This window comes from Falco rusticolus, chromosome 2 (genome assembly GCF_015220075.1).
Source record: "Falco rusticolus isolate bFalRus1 chromosome 2, bFalRus1.pri, whole genome shotgun sequence".
NCBI lineage: Eukaryota > Metazoa > Chordata > Aves > Falconiformes > Falconidae > Falco > Falco rusticolus.
In genome coordinates this window covers 6983104-7001957 of record NC_051188.1, presented here as the reverse complement: position 1 = coordinate 7001957, position 18854 = coordinate 6983104, and the positions used below count along the sequence as shown (strand labels likewise).

General features: G+C 40.8%; 1 protein-coding gene across 9 annotated transcripts in view; it reads right to left on the bottom strand.

The window, feature by feature from the left end:
- Nucleotides 1–617: 617 nt before the first annotated feature.
- PICALM (phosphatidylinositol binding clathrin assembly protein) overlaps nt 618–18854 on the bottom strand; it is a 71221-nt gene continuing 52984 nt past the window's right edge. For 3 of the 9 annotated variants that reach the window (XM_037376106.1, XM_037376110.1, XM_037376113.1), the window contains 9 exons: nt 17551–17658; nt 16495–16626; nt 16375–16405; nt 15494–15593; nt 13715–13738; nt 11620–11679; nt 9325–9429; nt 3054–3156; nt 618–2087 (listed from right to left, as the gene is read on the bottom strand). In XM_037376106.1, coding sequence (XP_037232003.1) covers nt 3064–3156; nt 9325–9429; nt 11620–11679; nt 13715–13738; nt 15494–15593; nt 16375–16405; nt 16495–16626; nt 17551–17658 — 653 coding nt within the window. In that variant the 3' untranslated portion in view covers nt 618–2087; nt 3054–3063. The remainder of the gene's footprint in view (nt 2088–3053; nt 3157–9324; nt 9430–11619; nt 11680–13714; nt 13739–15493; nt 15594–16374; nt 16406–16494; nt 16627–17550; nt 17659–18854) is intronic. The other 6 variants (XM_037376108.1, XM_037376114.1, XM_037376112.1 and 3 more) reach the window with 4 other exon arrangements.

Here is an 18854-nt window from a genome sequence, read left to right as displayed (position 1 = left end):
ATTTTTAAGTGCGAGCAAAAACTAAGAACTAGTTCTCCTGTGTTAAGTCCCACAGCGACAGCGTAATTTGTAGGAAAGCACTGCGTACGTTAAGCAAACTGCATATGAAACTCCCCAGATTACATACTCTACAAGTAACAGGTTCAGGGGATTTTTTTATTCATGCTTTTAAATCTACTGATCTGTACTGCTCATTTTATGACGTACATCTGCCATGACAGGCCTCGGGTAGTTGAGAAGAAGCAAGCTCCACTTCTATCAACTCTCCCTGTGATGAAAACCAGTGTCTTCTGACAGATGATGGTCTCAGCAAACCACCCAAAGCTTCTCCAGCATTTCCTTCTGCTGGAAGATCAGGGAAGACATCTAAGTAATTTCTGGGGCATATTTATGCTCCTCGCTCAGTTATAAACAGTACAAGTTTATTGCCATGTGTATTTTAAAAAACTAGAAGAACGTGAACTGCCACATTAAAGTAAGGAATCCAGCTCTTAACGAAACAACTCAACACAGTGGAACTACAGCCGTCTACTACAGCCCTGCCGGGAAGAGGCTGCGCGGATGATGTCACTCGCAGACTCACAGTGCTGCACTTCCTGTAATACAATATGCACATATGAAATACATTTGGTATTTTATTAAGTAAACAAAGCAATTATCAGTGCACATTTTAAGCAGCAAAGAAAAAAAAAAAGCACCTCAGACTTTCATACCGTAACAAAAGTTCTGTGGAAGCTGCATTTTATTTGAAAATCCACCCATTTGTGCCAACATACATTTTAATATTTTAAACAAAAATAGAATCTGCAGAGACAATGCAGCAAGTATGCTTAATTCATGTACAGAATTGCTTTCATATCACTGACTATCCTTCTGAAGGCCCCACTCCGCCCAAAAGTTATGATGTATTTACACAAAGCACCGATCAACAGTGCTACTTTAATTCTTCATTAACTAAACACCCACTAGACGTACGTAAGGAAGCTATCTCCCCTTTTTTACTTTTAAAAGGTACATGATCATAAACGTGGCACTAGCCAAATGAAAAGGCTTTCCCCAACACACACCACCTCAGTTTTTTATTTTATACTTTTTTTTTTTTTTTACAGAAAAGAAGGAGTCTTAAAATGAAAGCAATTCCTCACATTCATTTTGGAAAGGCCTTATAATGTCAAATGTAAAAATAATGACATGCCAAGCACAAAGCAATAAAGTTCCTTCCCGATGCACTGATGCTGAATTAAAAATGTAGTGCTTCTTCTAGTCAGTTAACTGTTCCCTTGCAAAATCCTAGGCACAGAATTGACTATAAGGATTAATGCATTTTACAGCTCTTCCCTAATTCCCATATACACTGAGAATTCATTAGATTCAGACCTTTAAAATATTTAGTGCTCTGTATGTCAGCTGAAAAGCGTTCTGAATCAGATTCATTCTTTGTGGATAAAAATCAGACATACTGTATACATCCATACTTATTTTCATAAGGAGGTTTTTTTGATACAATATTAATGTTAAATTGATAATCATAAATAAATACAAACAATAATACATAAGGAATGTCTACTGCAAACTGAATATATAATTTTCTTAAAAAAGTTAATTTCCATTACTGCTGTGCCTACATTTGTGAGGACTGAAGAAAAGGTAACTGCAGAATTAAGAGTTAGGATTTGACCCTCCCCTGCCCAAAGTCTTGTTTTGAGTTACGGTAAAGGACACATCTCCATTCCAGACAGCATTTCCAAACTCCAATCTCAATTTCCAGAATAAATGCTTCTCTTCATATGTTACCGATTACGGGTATTACTAGGAAGCTGAAAGATTGACACGTTAGTCACCAGGACAAAAAAAACCCAGATCTTAGTCTTAACCCATGGCAATTCTTGGCTTTGTACTGTATATTGATGTTTTCTTACGGAGTTGTCCCAGGCTCCTTCATTGGTCTTCATCATTTCACTGCATCGTTTAAAGGGAGAGTGAGAGACTGTTGTTCATTTCTTCCTGGAAGTGGGGGTTTACTGGTGAGCACATCTTTTTGGAAACGTTCCTTTCTCTTCCATCTAACACAGTTACATAAACTGAATCTGGAAAGATTAAAAACCATCGTGTTAACATCCAACAGAAGCAGGACTTCGCTATAAACCTGTGTTTTCACAAATTTCCATTCTTCATACGCCCAAGCTACCCCGAGGATCTGAAGTTTTGAACAGAAATAAAAATTCTACAAAATCAGGGCCAGAAAACAACCAAAATCCACCAATACATTTTTCCAACTCCACCAGCCTTCAGAACATCTCTTTGCATTAAGCTGGCTTGCCCAACAATAAAAAACCCTACTCCTCCACACAATGCCATCGCCAGTGGCAGCGTAACACGGAACACCACCATTATGAAGAGAACTCAAGGTCAATTTTTGTGCTGAACCAGAGGAAGTGCACAAAAGAGGATGCTGTGTGCAGCAGAGCCTACTCTCTTTCTACTACATATCCCTGAAGTTTTTGTATCTTCACTCATTTTAGTATTTAATTCCCACCCATCCCTGATTGCTTAAAAAAAGAACAGAACTCCTCCTGCGCACATCTGTAGCAAAATTCATCCTTCACCACCAAGAAACACGCACCTCCTCCTGCATAAAGCAAACACTTTGGTCGAGCAGCCTGGTAAAGTGCACGAGCAGACTGCCAGCAGCAGACAGGTGTTTGCTGCTAACCACAAGCTAAACATTTTCCTGCTGAAGTGGTAAATACCAGGTGGTACCAGCTCCTTCTCCCTAACTGCAGCAAGTGCCACGTTGCCGGCACTCGCAGCCCAGAAGGGAACTCCCGAACTTCATTTCCAATGGGCTGGAGCAAAATGACCTCATCGTGCCTTTAGACCGCCGCAGCTAAGTATACAGAGTTTCCAAATCGCTTCCACAATGCTTCCAACTCAACATGGCTTGTTTTTATTTTCTTCAGGAACAGATCTCCTCATGTTAAATCTTGAATTAGAACTTTCAATTTTGTTTTATATCACAAAAAACAGCATCTCCCCAGAATAACGGACAATACCTAAGTTGTTCTACAAGAAATCCTGGAGAGAGAGCTCTGCAAAGGGATCCTTTCCTGAGGCTCTGTGAGGACTCTGACTGGAAGGGCTGGATGCTGCAGACAGCTAGTAGGAAAGACGACAGAAAGGGAAAGAAAGAAAAAAAGGTCTCAGAATGACAGAATATGAAAGCTGAACGTGTAGTGAAAGAACATGGGGAGGTTAAGAGGCAAACATGGCAGAAATCAACTACTAAAACAAGGTGTTTGGTCACATGGAAAACAGAAAGCCTCTTTAATGGTTGGTGTAATGCAGGAACAAGCTGGGCATGACCCTCCGGGAAGGAAATGTCAACTGGCACTTGCCAAATAAGCAGATAACCTCGCACTTTGGCAGTGGCTTTCTTCACTAAACATTACGCCTGCCCGACTCCTGTGGAAAAGGGTAGCACTCTCCCTGCTTGACTGGCAAAACTGTGTACTGGCAGGGAGAGACGAGGCTGGGGGCCTGGCAGCTTTGCAGACACCTTCTCCAGAAGAAACAGCTCTCAGCATCTTTTCCTCTCAAAATAGGATGTGTACAGAAAGAGGCTGCAGAGTAGATAATGGATAATTCTCAGTCTGGGGCCTAGAAGGAGAACACAGGATATATTCTGGGGGTGGGGAGGAAAAAAAAAATTTTAAAAAGTGAGAGTATGTCAACTGCTGCTATTTTAGGTGAGGACTGAAGACTGAGACTGCTAGTTACACACTAACAAACCCCACATCCTATAGCCACGTATTTAAAAAGCACCAGACTACCAATTCAGCCACATAAGCACATAATTGACAAGTAGGTAATACCTGCCTTCCGGCTGCTGCTGCTGGAAGGGACCAGTAATCTGCAGGCTGTAACTGCAGCAGCATGTGCTATTCGTTGAATTAATTTTTTTAGCTGTTTTCTTTCTTAGTGCCTTCCCAGTTATAAATGGTGCTTTATTAAAAGTCTATTTGCCCCCAGCTTGTAGAACGTGCATGTTTTTTGCAGTTACAAATAAAAGTCAGCTTTCTCCATTGCAGGTCCCATCACCCCAACGGTTTTCTCACACGGAGTCACACTGATCGCCTGTGCATACTTGCACTTCGCTCCCTTTGCGAACAACATCATATGGAGACGTATTTCCTTTGGAAACACTGAATGCCTGCCCAGCGGCGCAGGACAGGGAACACGCTTATGGGAACTGCTTGCAGAAGTGCCCAGAGTGCAAACACTGCCTTTGCAAATTTAAGCTGTTCACGTCAATATCTATCTCAGAAACCACGCGAGGAGGAGTTCTTTCAGGATCAGTACTCTCTGTCTGGGTTGGAATCTCTATCTCTCTCCCACTCCCAATGGGGCACTCTGATCCAGTCCCCGTAAACAGATTATGGAAGAGTCGTGAGACGGAATGGGAAGCGCTTGAGAAGCGGTTTCAGGATGTCAGAAGTTCCCCTTTTAAACTTGGTTCTTCCCTTCGGAAAGCCATAGCTCAACACACCCCACCCCTCTCCAGGATTTAAGCCGGACTGATGATAAAAACCTAACAGTCATGGCTTCAGCAAGGCATGCCTGCTGCAACTTGATTTCATGAGACATTCTTCCTCTTCGTGGTCAAAGGGCTTGAAGTCACATGTTGCAAGTCCTGTTAAATCAAGCTGGCAAATCTCCAATTGATACCAAGTCCAAAGTAATGCCCCAGTTTGAAAGCAGTGTGGAAGACTGGTAGGTTTAGAGCTCTGTCATTTGTGCGACATCAGCATGTAACCAGAAAGAGAGGTGAAATTTCAGGAAAGCTGTTCAGGTTAAATACTGGCGAAAACCTTGACAGTTCTACTTCCTAGACGCCACAGCCAAATTCAGACAAGACATCGGATCTTACAGTAAATACCTATCTTAACAAAAAAGGAGGCCTAAAAAAATAAATGCGGAAAGTATAGTTAGACAGTTTCCTACACTGCATCTGTCCAGGTTACTGCTTATAAATGTATCTGAAAACCAGAACCTACCTTTAGCAGTTTCTAAGGAGAAGCATTTAACACGGCAGCGCTGGCCATCAGTTTCTTTAGTGCTAGTACACCTACAGCTGCGAATTTACCCTTACAGCCCAGTGCCTGCGTGATCTGAAATGTAACATACTGTGCTGGATCAGGCCCAAAGCTTAGTCTCATCTCCAGCAGCAGTCTTCTCACTGCTTCCAACAAAGACAAAAACTCCCTGGAGTCACAGTAAGATGGAAGAACCCATCTGTGAGCAAGGGTTGTGCTGGATTCCCAGCATTAGCTAGATACTGGTTTCTCATTAAACAAGTCTGTCAAGCTATTTTAGCACGCATTTTACAATTAATGTGCCAGAGGGAGCACCTGTGAAGTCTACTTTCTGGCATAAGTCTGTCCTGAACTTCATACCCTGTTCTTCCAGTTTCAAAAAAATGCCCAAAACAAACTACCATCAAAAAAAAATGCAAACAAAAAAACCCACATCCCAAAAACCCCAACACAAAAAGAAACAACAAAAACACACACACAACCTCCCCCCAACCCAACTTACTCATTTGCACAATTACCTATTCTTCATCATCACAAGGTGATCACCGCTACCGCTTTTTCTGTACAGTTCAGTGACATTAACCACCGCCACGTTACACTTCACACAGATGCTGGCAGCAGGCTGAGTAATTTATTCTATTCGAAACCTTAAAATTTTTCACTACCCAGCTGCTTCCCCTCCTAAGGCCATGTCCTTTTGGGGGCAATTAGACCAGAATATGTAGCATGCCACCGATCCGTCAGCAGCGTACCATGTTATCTCAGCCAACATGATAAGGTTTTTGGTGGTGGTGAACAATCAGGCACTGCTGCTGTGCATCGGGCCACTCAGGTCTTGCAGTGGGTGGTCATATTCCAGCTGCCTGCATGGCATTCACATCTGCCTGAGCTGAAACATGCTGCGTTTGCTGTACTGTACCACGCCTGCCGTCACTCTGGCTACTCTTCAACCTTGTCCGGACCTTCGGCCTGTCCCTTCCTCGCACATGCTCCCTTTACCAGCTGCAGTTTAATCAGTAACTCCAACCATTCTCACTGTCCCAAGCAGCATGATATATTACTTTGCCATGAGGAAAGACTGCTATTACCATGACGAAAAATACTGTTTTCCTTCTCTAGTGGAAAACACTGACACTAACGCAAGAGAAGTGCATTCATAATGTATTCAAAGGAAGAAGCTACACACCACTTTTAGAACTACAAATATCTTCCACACTCGGATTTCCAAAGCAGCGAGTGTTCTAGTCTCTCATTCTCAATTGTTTCAAATGATTTTGCCCTTAAAAAACCAAAGTAGCCCTGTTCTTGAGAGCAAAAATTAAAGTTGCAAGCATGTAAACTGAACATTTGAAAGAGAAGCAAAATAAGTACGTCTAGAGGTATGAAAAGTGTATTTATTGAGACAAATCCTGAAGAGTATCAAGCTAGAAACACCAGTTTATATTACCAAGAAACTGGACAACATTGGGATGCCTGTGTTACCAGTTCCTACACAAAGCAGGAGGAATTCCCAACACACAGCAACTTGGCAAGATAATTTTTCAGCAACAGCTTCTTATCTGTTGTTATGCTTTTAAGTACCTTCAAGCTTCTTTACTATAGACAACAACCAAAAAAAAAAAAAAAAAAATCTATCAGCAGACCAGAGATAAGCGGTATCATCTGGTGCTTTAGACATAAACAGGAAAAACAACTTAGTTTTGGGCAGCGATGACACCATGGACAAAAAGCATGTTAGAACAACGGTGTTTATAGAGTGGCCCCCGTGGGATGCAGGCAGTCTGAACTGCATACGCCTTTCAGATTACCATTACTCATTCTTTAAGATTTGTTTACTTACCCCAAGAACACACATTTTTATTTCTTTATTTTCCTATTCCTATTTCTGGCACAACAGGAGCAGGAACTAAACCTAAACAGACAAATATGCTCTCAGAAGAACCTCAAGACTAAGCAGACGGTAAGTTTAGCATAACCATATTGCAATTTCCCTCTGTGGCTGTATGTCAGTAAATGCCATCTATGCATTATATGGGGAAGAAGCTCTCACATGCAGCCTTTGTTGCACTGAAGTTGCTTTATTGATGTCAGACTTCTGAACACACCTGTAAGCAACGCACAGCACGTGTCTCAGGGAAAACCCTTGGTCACACAGCAAATGCTGATTCAAAGGGTGTGTTTCCTATCAAAGTAATTCTCACAGGAGCCAAACGCTGTCAGAGAAGCACAATAAACACGGCCCTACACACCTCGCTTGTGACTAATTCCTCCTTCTCGTTATGACAGCCAGCTGGGATCTAACCAAGGCCAAGCCCTGCAATGTCAAACGAAGCAGAAAGGCTCACCCAGCTGTTCAGACGCACCTACCTGTTTATCAGTGAATTAGGCAGGTAGGCAGTTTACAGGCAGTTGAGGCAGGTTATTTTTTAAAAGATCATTTCAAAACTGGTTTTTTTTGAATTCTAGAAAAAACCTCTTGAAGATCCTTTAACTTGTTTTCTGTTTTAAAAATTTCATAACATTCCCCCCTGCATAAGACAGTATAAAACCCATGCAAAAGATACCAAATCACTTAAGTGACAGTGAATGTGCAAAGCAGCTCAAGTCCAAGAGAAAGTAAACTGAGAACCGCATTTCCAGCTAAAGAAAACTAACAGTGTCTCTTTCAGAGAAAGCCTTTTAAAAGTCAAAAAAAACCCCCAAAACTCTATCCCCAAGGCTCTGTTTTAAGGAAGACAAAGGGCACGCTGCCCACTGGCAGCACACGGCACAGCCTCTCCCGTTCAAGGATCAGGTTCAGGCATCGGGAAAGGCTTGAGGCTCTCTCCCCTTCCAGCCTGCTGCTGAATTCTCTTCCCTCCACACACCAGTCCCCAAACCCACACGTACGCCAACGTATACCTAAGTTACACACGCATGTTTTCAGTCACCTATGCAAACAGAGCTCTCTGCAGTAAGATCAAAATACAGTCCCAGTGTGTTACCTCTTTCTGACAGTCACGACATACAATGTGAACTTTGACAGAGAAACACCTGACTGATCAGTCGAACCACACTGTTACTACTGGAGCTCCAATCTGCCAGGTGAACCTGGCTCTGCCTCTAACAGCAGTTCACAAACAGAACAAAGTCTTTAATAATCTCAGTATTTCCTGAAAATAGCATGAAGGTGTTCAAAGCTGTCCATTCCCTCTTCCCCCTAAAATGTTCTTCCTGATGCAAAAAACTACCTTCAGAAGGCATTTGGGTTAAAAAAGTGAGTTCGTTCCAGTGACAGTAGTTTGCGAAACAATAAGAGGTATGTATTTAACTTCAGTACTGATAAAGTCAGTTCTTCCCAATGCTCAGAGTAACTCTTCAGCACGCTTTTATTCTGGTACCTCAGGTAATGAATTTACGCACAACAAATCACGAGAAGCAGAAAAGCAGGCAATTTAAGGAACACTCCATTTAACGTAACACTTAAGAGGGCAAGGCCAGATAGGTTGGTATAGCTATTGAATATCTTCACTATGCTGTAAATACTGTCTGCTGCAAAACCAGGGAGGAATACAAAGACCTTTGGAGAACACAAGGGTTAAAACTAGATGAACATGCCGTGTGCCTCCCACTGAGTGGTCAGCACTGCCAACCAGGCGTAGGACTGAAGTCTCACCAAGCTCGAGACCATGTTCTTTGCAAACCCATCTGTAACATTCATAGACTCAAAAGGCTGCAAACAGCCTGCTTGCCCTCTGCAAAATGCTGTAATACAAGGATGCAGCTTCCACTTACAGTTTTCAGGTACGGTCAGCCTTGGTTACTTTATAATCTAATACTTTTAAGTCTACCAGGCGGACCAAGAGTGGTACATATACTTCGGAGAAAGCTGTAATAGCGCAATCTCAAAGCCACGCTTAGAGGTGAAACCACACAGGACGTGACTCTGGGGAAGGAGCCTGCCTTCAGCGAACGGCACAGACATCAACTGTTCTTATCCTTTCACTAAAGCGTTAAGAATAACCTCAGCCACACCTCAGAAAAACATTGCCTTGAAATGCTATCCCTCCTCGCTTCTGTAAAACATACTCGCTGCTGCCAACCTGGATGTAAAAGCTTGGAAGCGATCCTTACATGGACTACTGGGGTTATGCAGTACCTTTGTCCAGCAGAAGAAAATATTAAAACACTTTTAAAGAAATTGACCCAGCCGTAATTGGTTCCCAGCACCAATGATTTTGAATATACACACCTGTGCTCCCGGTACAGGGCCAAAAGGGTTTGGTGGTCTCATGACTGGCTGACTGTATATTAAAGTTGGCTGTGTCATCACTGGTATGCCTCCCATCTGCGATGGCTAAAAAAAAAATAAATATCCAGACAACATCAAATCACACCTAGCATTAATACATTGCAAGTATTTAAGGAGAGAAAGGAAAATGGTAAATGCATGAAAAATTTTGGTCATATTTGATACACGCAATCGTACAAGATCTTTCTACAATATTCTGCAAACAGAAGTTACAGAAAGGAGCCTTAGAACCTTTTCAAGGAGCCAGTAACAACTGAGGCCGTTTACTCCCTTGCTGCAGAGATCTGAAACACTGGCACAGTTGTTTAAGCACAAGCATTTGTGCTGGTCCTCCTGCTCCCCAGACCGGGGTCTGACAGCGCTGCCCTCTCTGCCTTCGAAAGCCCAACAGTTTTACAGGTATCAATACAGAGCTGACAATTCAAGAAACACTGAAAACTGAGAACTATATTCCCAATTAATGTTAAGTCATTATGCAATCAAAAGTCTGAAATGTTAACGCCTCGCTGGCTGAACCAAATTAAGAATTTAACATATATTAATGGTCTTGGAAGTCAGGTTTTATTTAAGGTAATGCCCATCTCGGGCGCTGCTCTTGGCACTCCCCTTCAGCTTGGGTTGACACCCAGCAGCAGCTGTACTGAAACAATCCCTATTCCAAGCAGCTTTTCCTTGACTAATCCTGGTACTCCTCCGATCACGCCAGCCAGCTCTTTGGGCAATCACATGGTGATCCCATCCAAGAAAGTGACCCCGATGTAAACACCCTACAAAAACGCAAGTTTAAAAATAACTGCTGGCACAACAAAGACACAGGAACCAGCAGCCAGGGAATGCTAAGGTACTAACAAAATTGCTAGTCCCAGTAAGTGCTCACCAAGGGAAAAGCCTGCTACTGGACTGCCACCTCAAAATGGCCACACTCAGAAAATTAAACACAAGGGTTGTAAAGTGGGTCAACATTTCAGAGATTCCTAACAGTTACGTGTCCTGAGCAGAGTTCGAATGAGCCAGGACAGTTATCAGGATGCGCCAGAAAGCCTGTTCTTCGTTCTGTAACGACCTGTCTCACCCATCTGCTCAGACACTGCACACTTTTGAATGAGCAACAGCCACCTGGGATAACAGCTACGGCTCCTGTGAACTCCAGTTTCCATTTCACATTGGCATTTGAACCCCATGATGAATGCTGCTTTACAAAACATGCAAGATTACTTTCTACCCACTAAATATGTAACCCTCCCCAGCTGCTGAATTAAAATAACTCAAAAATGTTTCCAGTACCATCAGTACAAAGTAGTGTTGATTCAAACTTAATCTACACAAACAGTAATTTAATCACAAGGACTTTGCACAAGAACATACTACTGGAGATCATGGATGGGTAACGGGGAACTTAATACTCTCCCAAAAGACCCTCAAGAACACAGCTGGCCACTTCTGCAGTTCACTTACTGAGCACGTACAAGTTATAAATCATTAATCTATTTGATTATATGATGAAACATTTAGCTTATTTTTATTATACTAATCAGTGAGCCATTTAACAGAGTAACTGTTCTACAGAAGTTCTCTCCCCTTTTATTCACCCAGCAAAGCTGTGCTACATCAAAACTGTACTAATCAAGTGTTAAGGCATATAATTCCAGAAATATTTTAAAATTTGAGGGAAGAACAAAAATTTGAACAGCTTTTCAGAGCAACAAGCAGCAAGATCAGGTTTCTGTCAAAAGGTTCCGACTTCCAGAACCGGTGTGTCACCAGGAGATTAAATACTCAACCAACGCCAGGACACAGGGCAGTGTCGCCGTGTCACAAACTTGCGGTTTTGTAGCACTGATCATTACAGAAAACTTTTGCTGAGGCTGGGAGCAAGTATTTAAGGAAGGTTTCACTTTGCCGATAACATGCCTGTTGTGAAGGTAGTAGTTATACTTACATGATAAACATTTCTACGATCACTTTATTTCTACACCAATAAAGCCCAACAAGAACAGACAATGTCTTAGTTTTTCATAAACTTTAAAAAGTGAGGTAGGAAAGGGCAGACTTAACATCAGACAAAACCCACTGAAGTACTTAAGAAAACCAGGACTTAATGATGTGGTGAAGAATAAACCATGAGGAGCTGAAATTCAATCTTCAGTAGAATAGTTCAGAAAAACAACTGCTACCAAACTGTGAGCAAACAAACGACACGCAGCATCTGACTTGAGTTGTAGGAGTTCCACTCACCATCCCATAGCCCATCATTCCTGTCGGCGTTGTAGCAGGGTATGCCATGACAGGTGGTGCCTGGTGTGAAAAACAGTGGTGAACTGAGAGGAGATCAGCTGCACACTGGTAAGACACTGCTTTCTAAGGGTCAACTGCAGCTCTTTGCTTATTATGAATATAGCAAACAATAAACAGGATTTGCAGTCTTAAGAGTGTATCCAAATTATTTCAGACTGAATACAGTACCTAAAGTTTCTAGGTGATATTGGCAAATCTACAATTCTGTATTTGCTTTTAACCTGTTTGGATTCTGGCTGACTAAACCAAACAGCAAGCTGCCATTCCCTTAGCACCCTGTTTAAAGAACACAGTATGAGACACGGAGAAGTCTGAGAGAAAATATTCAGGAAGCAGAAGCATGTTTTTTAATCCCATGAAGCACATACTTCTGTTTCAGTATCAGAAGGAATGGTACGCAAGGAGCCAACAGAAAAATTTTAAAGACTGAAAAGACCAAATTACCATTGCTTCTGCCAACAAGACAAGAATTCTTTTCTTTTTAGCCAGGATGTACACGCTATGGGGATTCTCCTACTGTGCTTCAGTGTAATTTGAACTCTAACATGAATATCCAGCTTGCACTCCCTCTCACTCACCCACTTGGTACAGTGAATTTGAACAGATTAAAGACGGTCCTCTTAGTATCTGCAGATATGTTGATATTCCCCTCAAGCTAAGTTAGCTTTTATGAAGTTACAGGGAGATTGCTGTCAACAGGCAACACCTGGGGTTGAAGCTAACTTTTGTAAACAGCTTGGCAACACATACTTAGAAAAACAGCTGATAACTCTTCGAATATGGTTAGGATATGAAGAACTGTCTTTAATACACTTTTCTTTCTTTGTTCTATAGTTTCATTACCCACTTTCTAAATACTAACCCTTACATGGACAAAAAAAGGTGGGAGTTTTTTTCAGACTGTATATTGGTGCTTATAAATATTCAGCTAACTTGCTGTCTAGCCACTCCACCTCCTGTTAGTTTCTCCTTTAAGAAAAAAAAAAAAAAGAGTCTAATTCTTGTGTTATTGCTGTGGGGGTTACTATTCATCACAAGACAAAGACCATACGCGTTCCTTGGTACACAGATTATTGATACAGAAAAGAGGGAAGTGACAAAATATTAATAATACTGGATTAATTAAAGCAGATAAATTGTAGTATTGAGAATAGGACATCAGCAGGACTGCTTCTGAATTCAGTTCTAAGGTATCAGCTGCCTTTTCATATACACCAGCCAGTGTCACTGCCATTTCAACTGCCATCAGAACAGATTTCACCAATCAAGAATTATCTAAACCACATACTATCTATGTATTTCACATGGCTGTCAAAGCTAGCCTGAAAATTACTTGTTTGTTTTGCTTGTGTACACACAGCTACACACACACAAACATGCTGACTAAATTGATTTTTGAGTGCTCAAGTATGGACCTACCATCCTTCAGTCAGTTACCCTGCAATAAAAACAGAATACAGGGAAAGACCAATATCACCGTTGACATAAAGAAAAAAATCCTTTGAAACGAAAGACTGCATTCCTCAGACAGCAAGCACAGGTTATTGCTTGCCCTTTGTAAATTGTCAGCCTGGATCTTCTTTTTTCATATGAGCATTAATGACATATTGGTCTCTCCCTACTTAAAAAAAAAAAAGAATCAAGATCTACCATAAACGTGAATAAAGTGCCAAGTATAACAGAAGCCCGTAAGGTTTCATGCAGTTATTCAAACACAAACATTTTTATCTTCATTCAAAATTCACCAAGTGCATTAAAGGCAGCACAGACACAAACCCCAGCTCTCTGGCAGCAAATGGTACAGTTTAAAGCAAGGAAAAATAATCTTGGTATTTCCCATGCCATCATTCGAATCAAGAACCTGCAGACCACCTATGAAGTTTGTGTACGCTAGGAAAAGCTCAATTTTTGGCACACCAAAGATTTTAAAATGAGAAATGTGTAAATAGCAAGAAGGTTATGAGATTCTGCAACAGCAGTGGTTAATATCAGCATGCCAGTCGATTGCAAAAAGGCTGTGGGTTGTTTCACTTACGTATTGTGGAAAATGCATGCCATTCTGTATTTCCCAGGGAGAACAATTACATAATGCAATAACACTGGATTAGAAGCAAATACTTACACAACGGAATATACACAGATAGCATTTTAGTTCACAAATACATTACATGTTTACCCCAACACATTCTTGTAATTCAAGTCATTTACTGAGACAACATACACCTGTGATACTGTCATCATTATTAGGTTTGTAATTATTTTGCACAGTCCATTTATTTGGTATATGCCTTTTTTCCAAAAGATGAGAAAGCCTTATTTTCAAAAGCATATTTATTTAGCAAGCAGCAGCAACTCCACAATAAATAGACCAGCAGAGGAAAACAAACTTCCCCCCCTCCAGATTACTTCTGTTTCAATATTTTTATGTTATCAGAACAGTTTCACAGGAAGAAAAGTGCCTCAACAGTGTCTCTAAATGCTAATGACTTATCACAAGAAGATGTGTATACAAGACATGAGTTATTAAAACAGATTCAAGCACACAAGTAAACTCAAACCACCAGTCATTAAAGCAGGTGAGTAGTTACAGTTCCTTCAATATCTACACACCCTCCAGTAAGGTCCACAAACATTTCTCCCTTCATAAATATAGCAAGTTGATAAGGGACATCCAGTAGGGAAGAGGTAGTGGATCCAGGGATACAAGCTCTGTCTTTCCAAATCTGCAACACTGTGTTATTACACTGCAGATTCACCCTCCCCCAGTCAGAGTCAGATGCCATAAATCCTCGGGAGCGGTTTGTTACCTGTTCCATCCTTATACAGTTCTCCAGATCATTAAGGAAAGGGTGAGTAAGATTCACATGCAAAAATATTCTGTTAGCATTGTGAAAACTACTCATGTAAACTCTTAATGTGTAATTAGGAACCCTTGCTCTACCTGCTACAATAGACACCATGAAGTTGGTCACCAAAACTGACATGCACTTAAAACAACTGCGCACATCAGGGCAGGAAAGCAGTCATTATGTACATTAAGGAAGTATTGCCCGTGTCACTGCACAGACACCTCTACAAGAATCAAGAAGATTAATCTCTCAGCCTGTTCCTGTCCCCAGAGCGGGCTGAGTTGCAATGTCTACACACTTGACATCTCAGTATACCTGAAGAACACGCTTCTCACACTTACACTTTTCTAGACTGCAAAGTGCCTGCTTCCACTGGAATTCAGTTTTATGTCATAGAAGCAATGAATGGTTTGGGTTGGAAGGGACCTTAAAGATCACCCAGTCCCAAGCCCCTGCCATGGGCAGGGACCTTCCACCAGCCCAGGCTGCTCCCAGCCCCGTCCAGCCTGGCCTTGAGCCCTGCCAGGGATGGGGCACCCACAGCTGCTCTGGGCAGCCTGGGCCAGCGCCTCGCCGCCCTCACAGGGAAGAATTTCCTCCTAATAGCTAATCTAAATCTCCCCTCTTTCAGTCTAAAGCCATTTCCCCTTGCCCTGTCACTGCCTGCCCTTGTAAAAAGTCAGTTGAGTGAAACACGAATGCTGCTACCTTGCCATGAGAGAGGCTGGTCAAACACTATGGAAGTTTATGCTAAACCTGCCCATGTCACATCAAAAACTATTTACTAGAACCTCAACGCTAAGAAAAACAAATCCAAGCAGTACCCATCTCAAACGCACCCCTTATTCAATTGTCTACTACCCTTTTACTGCAACTATAGAACAGTATCAAATTGCTCTGTTACACACCAGCCTGCATATCTAAGTTGCAGGGAACTCACTATTTTAAAATGAGTATTTGCTTACCAACGTCGGAGCATTCCACGCAGTTGTAGGTGCAATCTTGGGTTGCCAGTTGGAACCACCTGTTAGTTTCTTTTCACCTGGCTGAGTCCAGTTAACGTCACTTCAAATAGATTTTTTAAAAATTGTTAGAAAACAATGGATTTTCCCACAAAACTCCCTCAGGTAAACACCATTTCCTCTTGGAAATGTGGCTTCTTCTGTTAATGAAGAAGCTTATGTAGCAAAGGAGTTGATAAAAGGTCTCATGACAGCTTGTTTTGGGTAGAAAAAATAAGGTACATGAGCCACCACAGCTTCATCTAATTCCAGTCAAGTTCCTCAGCACAGGTAAGTTAGTCTCACTGACTTTCCTTGGGTGAAAATTAGGAGCAACTGCATACTAGATTTTATGAATGGTTTCAGAGTTGGCACAGATGGTCCCTATAAGCCTTGAATTTGCTAATCACATTCTCAACTTTGCTGCTAGACCAGATGTTCACAATCCAAGAATATGCCCTGCTTCAAAATTCACTTGTCTAAAAAGGTCAACCACAAGTCAGAGGCTGTGGTTTCACAATCTTTTAATACAGCCCTGCACACACTCACACAAAGTATTTATAAGCTGTGCTAAGACTGCCTACAATTACAAAGGAACATTTTGATGAACTCATTTCCTAAATATATACAAAACCTGAAAGGTATCAGACACTGTCACTCCCACTCAGTCTACTGTCACCTCCCAACAGCTCTCACCTATTCATTATACCTTGTATGAGAAACAAGGTACAGTCCCAAACGCGCTCTGAAGGCTAACGTTATGTGGTACACACAGGTTTGAACCTATACTTTCATAAAAATTTACTATCAAGAAAATCAAAACGTTCAACCTTAAGCATACTCACTTTTTAGTAGTTCCATTTCCAATGCCCAAATCTGTCACAAAGTGGAAAAAGATACTATTGAAATACCATTCACTTAAAAGTGTTAAGAAAGTATGAATGTGTTAGCGGTTTGATACTTACTGCCTACAAGATTGGCTAAAGATGAATCCAGATCATCTGACACTAATTTGTTAGGTGGTACTTTGGCAACTGGAAGACTCTGGTTTTGAGAGGCCACTGTCGGTTTTAGGAGACCACCTAGTTCATCAAAGCCTGGTAAGGATAAACATAAAGTAAGTGATCTGAATCACAGGCCTCCCATGAATGTCATGACATACAATACAAGAGACAGCAAGTTCAACAACGGCTAAAATACAAAATTTAACCTAGTGATGCTACACTATACAAGAAGGACAGAACTTACTATGCCTCTTGATAAAGGAGAGACTTAAGATCTACTACAGCAAGGAGATTTCACTTTACTAGTTTGACATCAATTTTACATGGGATGCAGTCACAATGACAGCAAAGCAATCAAAATAAAACAAAATAAGGAATAAATATTTAAAGTATTTCAAACTTATACAAAGCGTATGTATTTGCTTTAGCAAATCACTGTTTTCCCAAAACGAATCCAATGTCAAGTACAATGTCAGAAGACTAGAAAGGATTTACTTTCCAGATACTCAAAAGAAAAGTACTGACTACGACTACAATCAAAATTAACTGTGTATGTTTTGATTATTAATCATTTTCTGAAATAAACTTAACATCAGAAAGAGCAACATGTAGGCAAAGAAGTGTCAAAAATGTGTTGCACAGGTATATAAAATTAAGATGCAACTTTAACTCTTCCGACCATGCTCTACAAATACAGGCTTAATTTCAGTTGATGGTATGTAAAACTACTAAAGGCTGTTCACTGTGTGAAGTCTTGATGCACAAAACATTTAAGTGAAGGAAACCAATGTAAACATTTCAGCAGGCTACACACAGAAATAGTGCATAAGGAAAAATTTTTTTACGAATTAAGAAAAACTGGATGAAGAATGCTGCTATTGACCTTTTAAAGCCAGCTTTTTCTTCAGCTGGAGCACTGTCACAGCAGTACGAGCAAATACAGATTAAGAGATTTATACCTCAAGAATAAAAATAAAATTAAAGGACATACGTCATCTATTTTAATAAGTGCCTTACCACCAGAATCTAGGACAACATTAGAAGATTTGTTTCCAAACACAGACTCAAAGTCAACATTAAGGCCAGCTGATGGCTGTGGTTGAGCAACAGGAGATGCAGTGAACCCTGTGGGGCAGGGGAAAAATAAAAATAAAAAAAGAATTGAATGTTTTTATACAGCATTTCCCATGAATCCACCTTCTTTATGCAAGACACACTGAATACGTAGATTAAGTACCACAGAAAGACTAGGAATACCTCAAAGGTCCACACTACACCCTGACATCGAGAAGCATGTAAAAGAGCAAGCTGGAAGCAGTTCATTTGAAGTTTATTTGGAGTTAATCCTCCAAAGAAAGGTTTTGTCTAAGAACCGGAGACAGAGGCCCAAAAACACACTCCTCCAATTGCTAAATCTCTGGACTAACTATCTGCATCTTCCTTATTCTTTTACCAAATAGTTACAATAAAATTATTGAGGAAATAATCCCCATGCTTCTCCAGGAAAATAAGCTGGCTGGGTACAGAACCTGTTTCAAGATTACTTGCCTGACAATTACTCTGTTTAATATTAGTTGAACAGTTCTCTTTGATACAACTGGAGTAAGATCCAAACCATCCCAAAGTTCCTGACTAGTAATGCCTTCAATTAGACATTCTTAACATTAGTAATTTTTATAGCGCTTAAGACACTTTTGAACACACGTTTTGCAGGCATATTTCCAGTAATTATAGTGAGTTAGAGCCACATTCCAACGCCTACTCCTGTCTGAACTTACTCCATTTGTCTCCCTGTATGTATCTATACAGCAGTGTTCTCCAAATACACTTTTTCAATACTGTGAAAATTTATTGCAGCACAAAGCATTGTGTGTGATGGTTGGCAGTATTAAGTTGATAGTGTGGTAATATGTAAGAGAACACTGATTTGTTTCTAAAGTTATATTTTTTTAATGTTATACACGATCATGCACACAAGCGTGCATGTACTTCACCTTGATGTTAAGGCAGTTACAGAAGTAATTACTACTTTATATGAAAAGCACCAAAAAAATGCAACAGCATCTTGAAAACTAGCTCGTCTGGATTGTAACAGAAATTTTGATGATATGGAGAAATAAAAGGAAAGGATCACAAATACTTTAGCAGTGAAGCATTACAGTGAGTGGAAATAACTGACAAAAATACTACTTTGATTTCGTTTAGCTTGCTGTGACAGCACCTCATTTCAATTTTACTGTTTCCTGAAATCATTCACATTTCACCTAAAAAAATTAATCAGTATAGGTTGCTATGCTATCCCTGAACATAAACCTCACAGA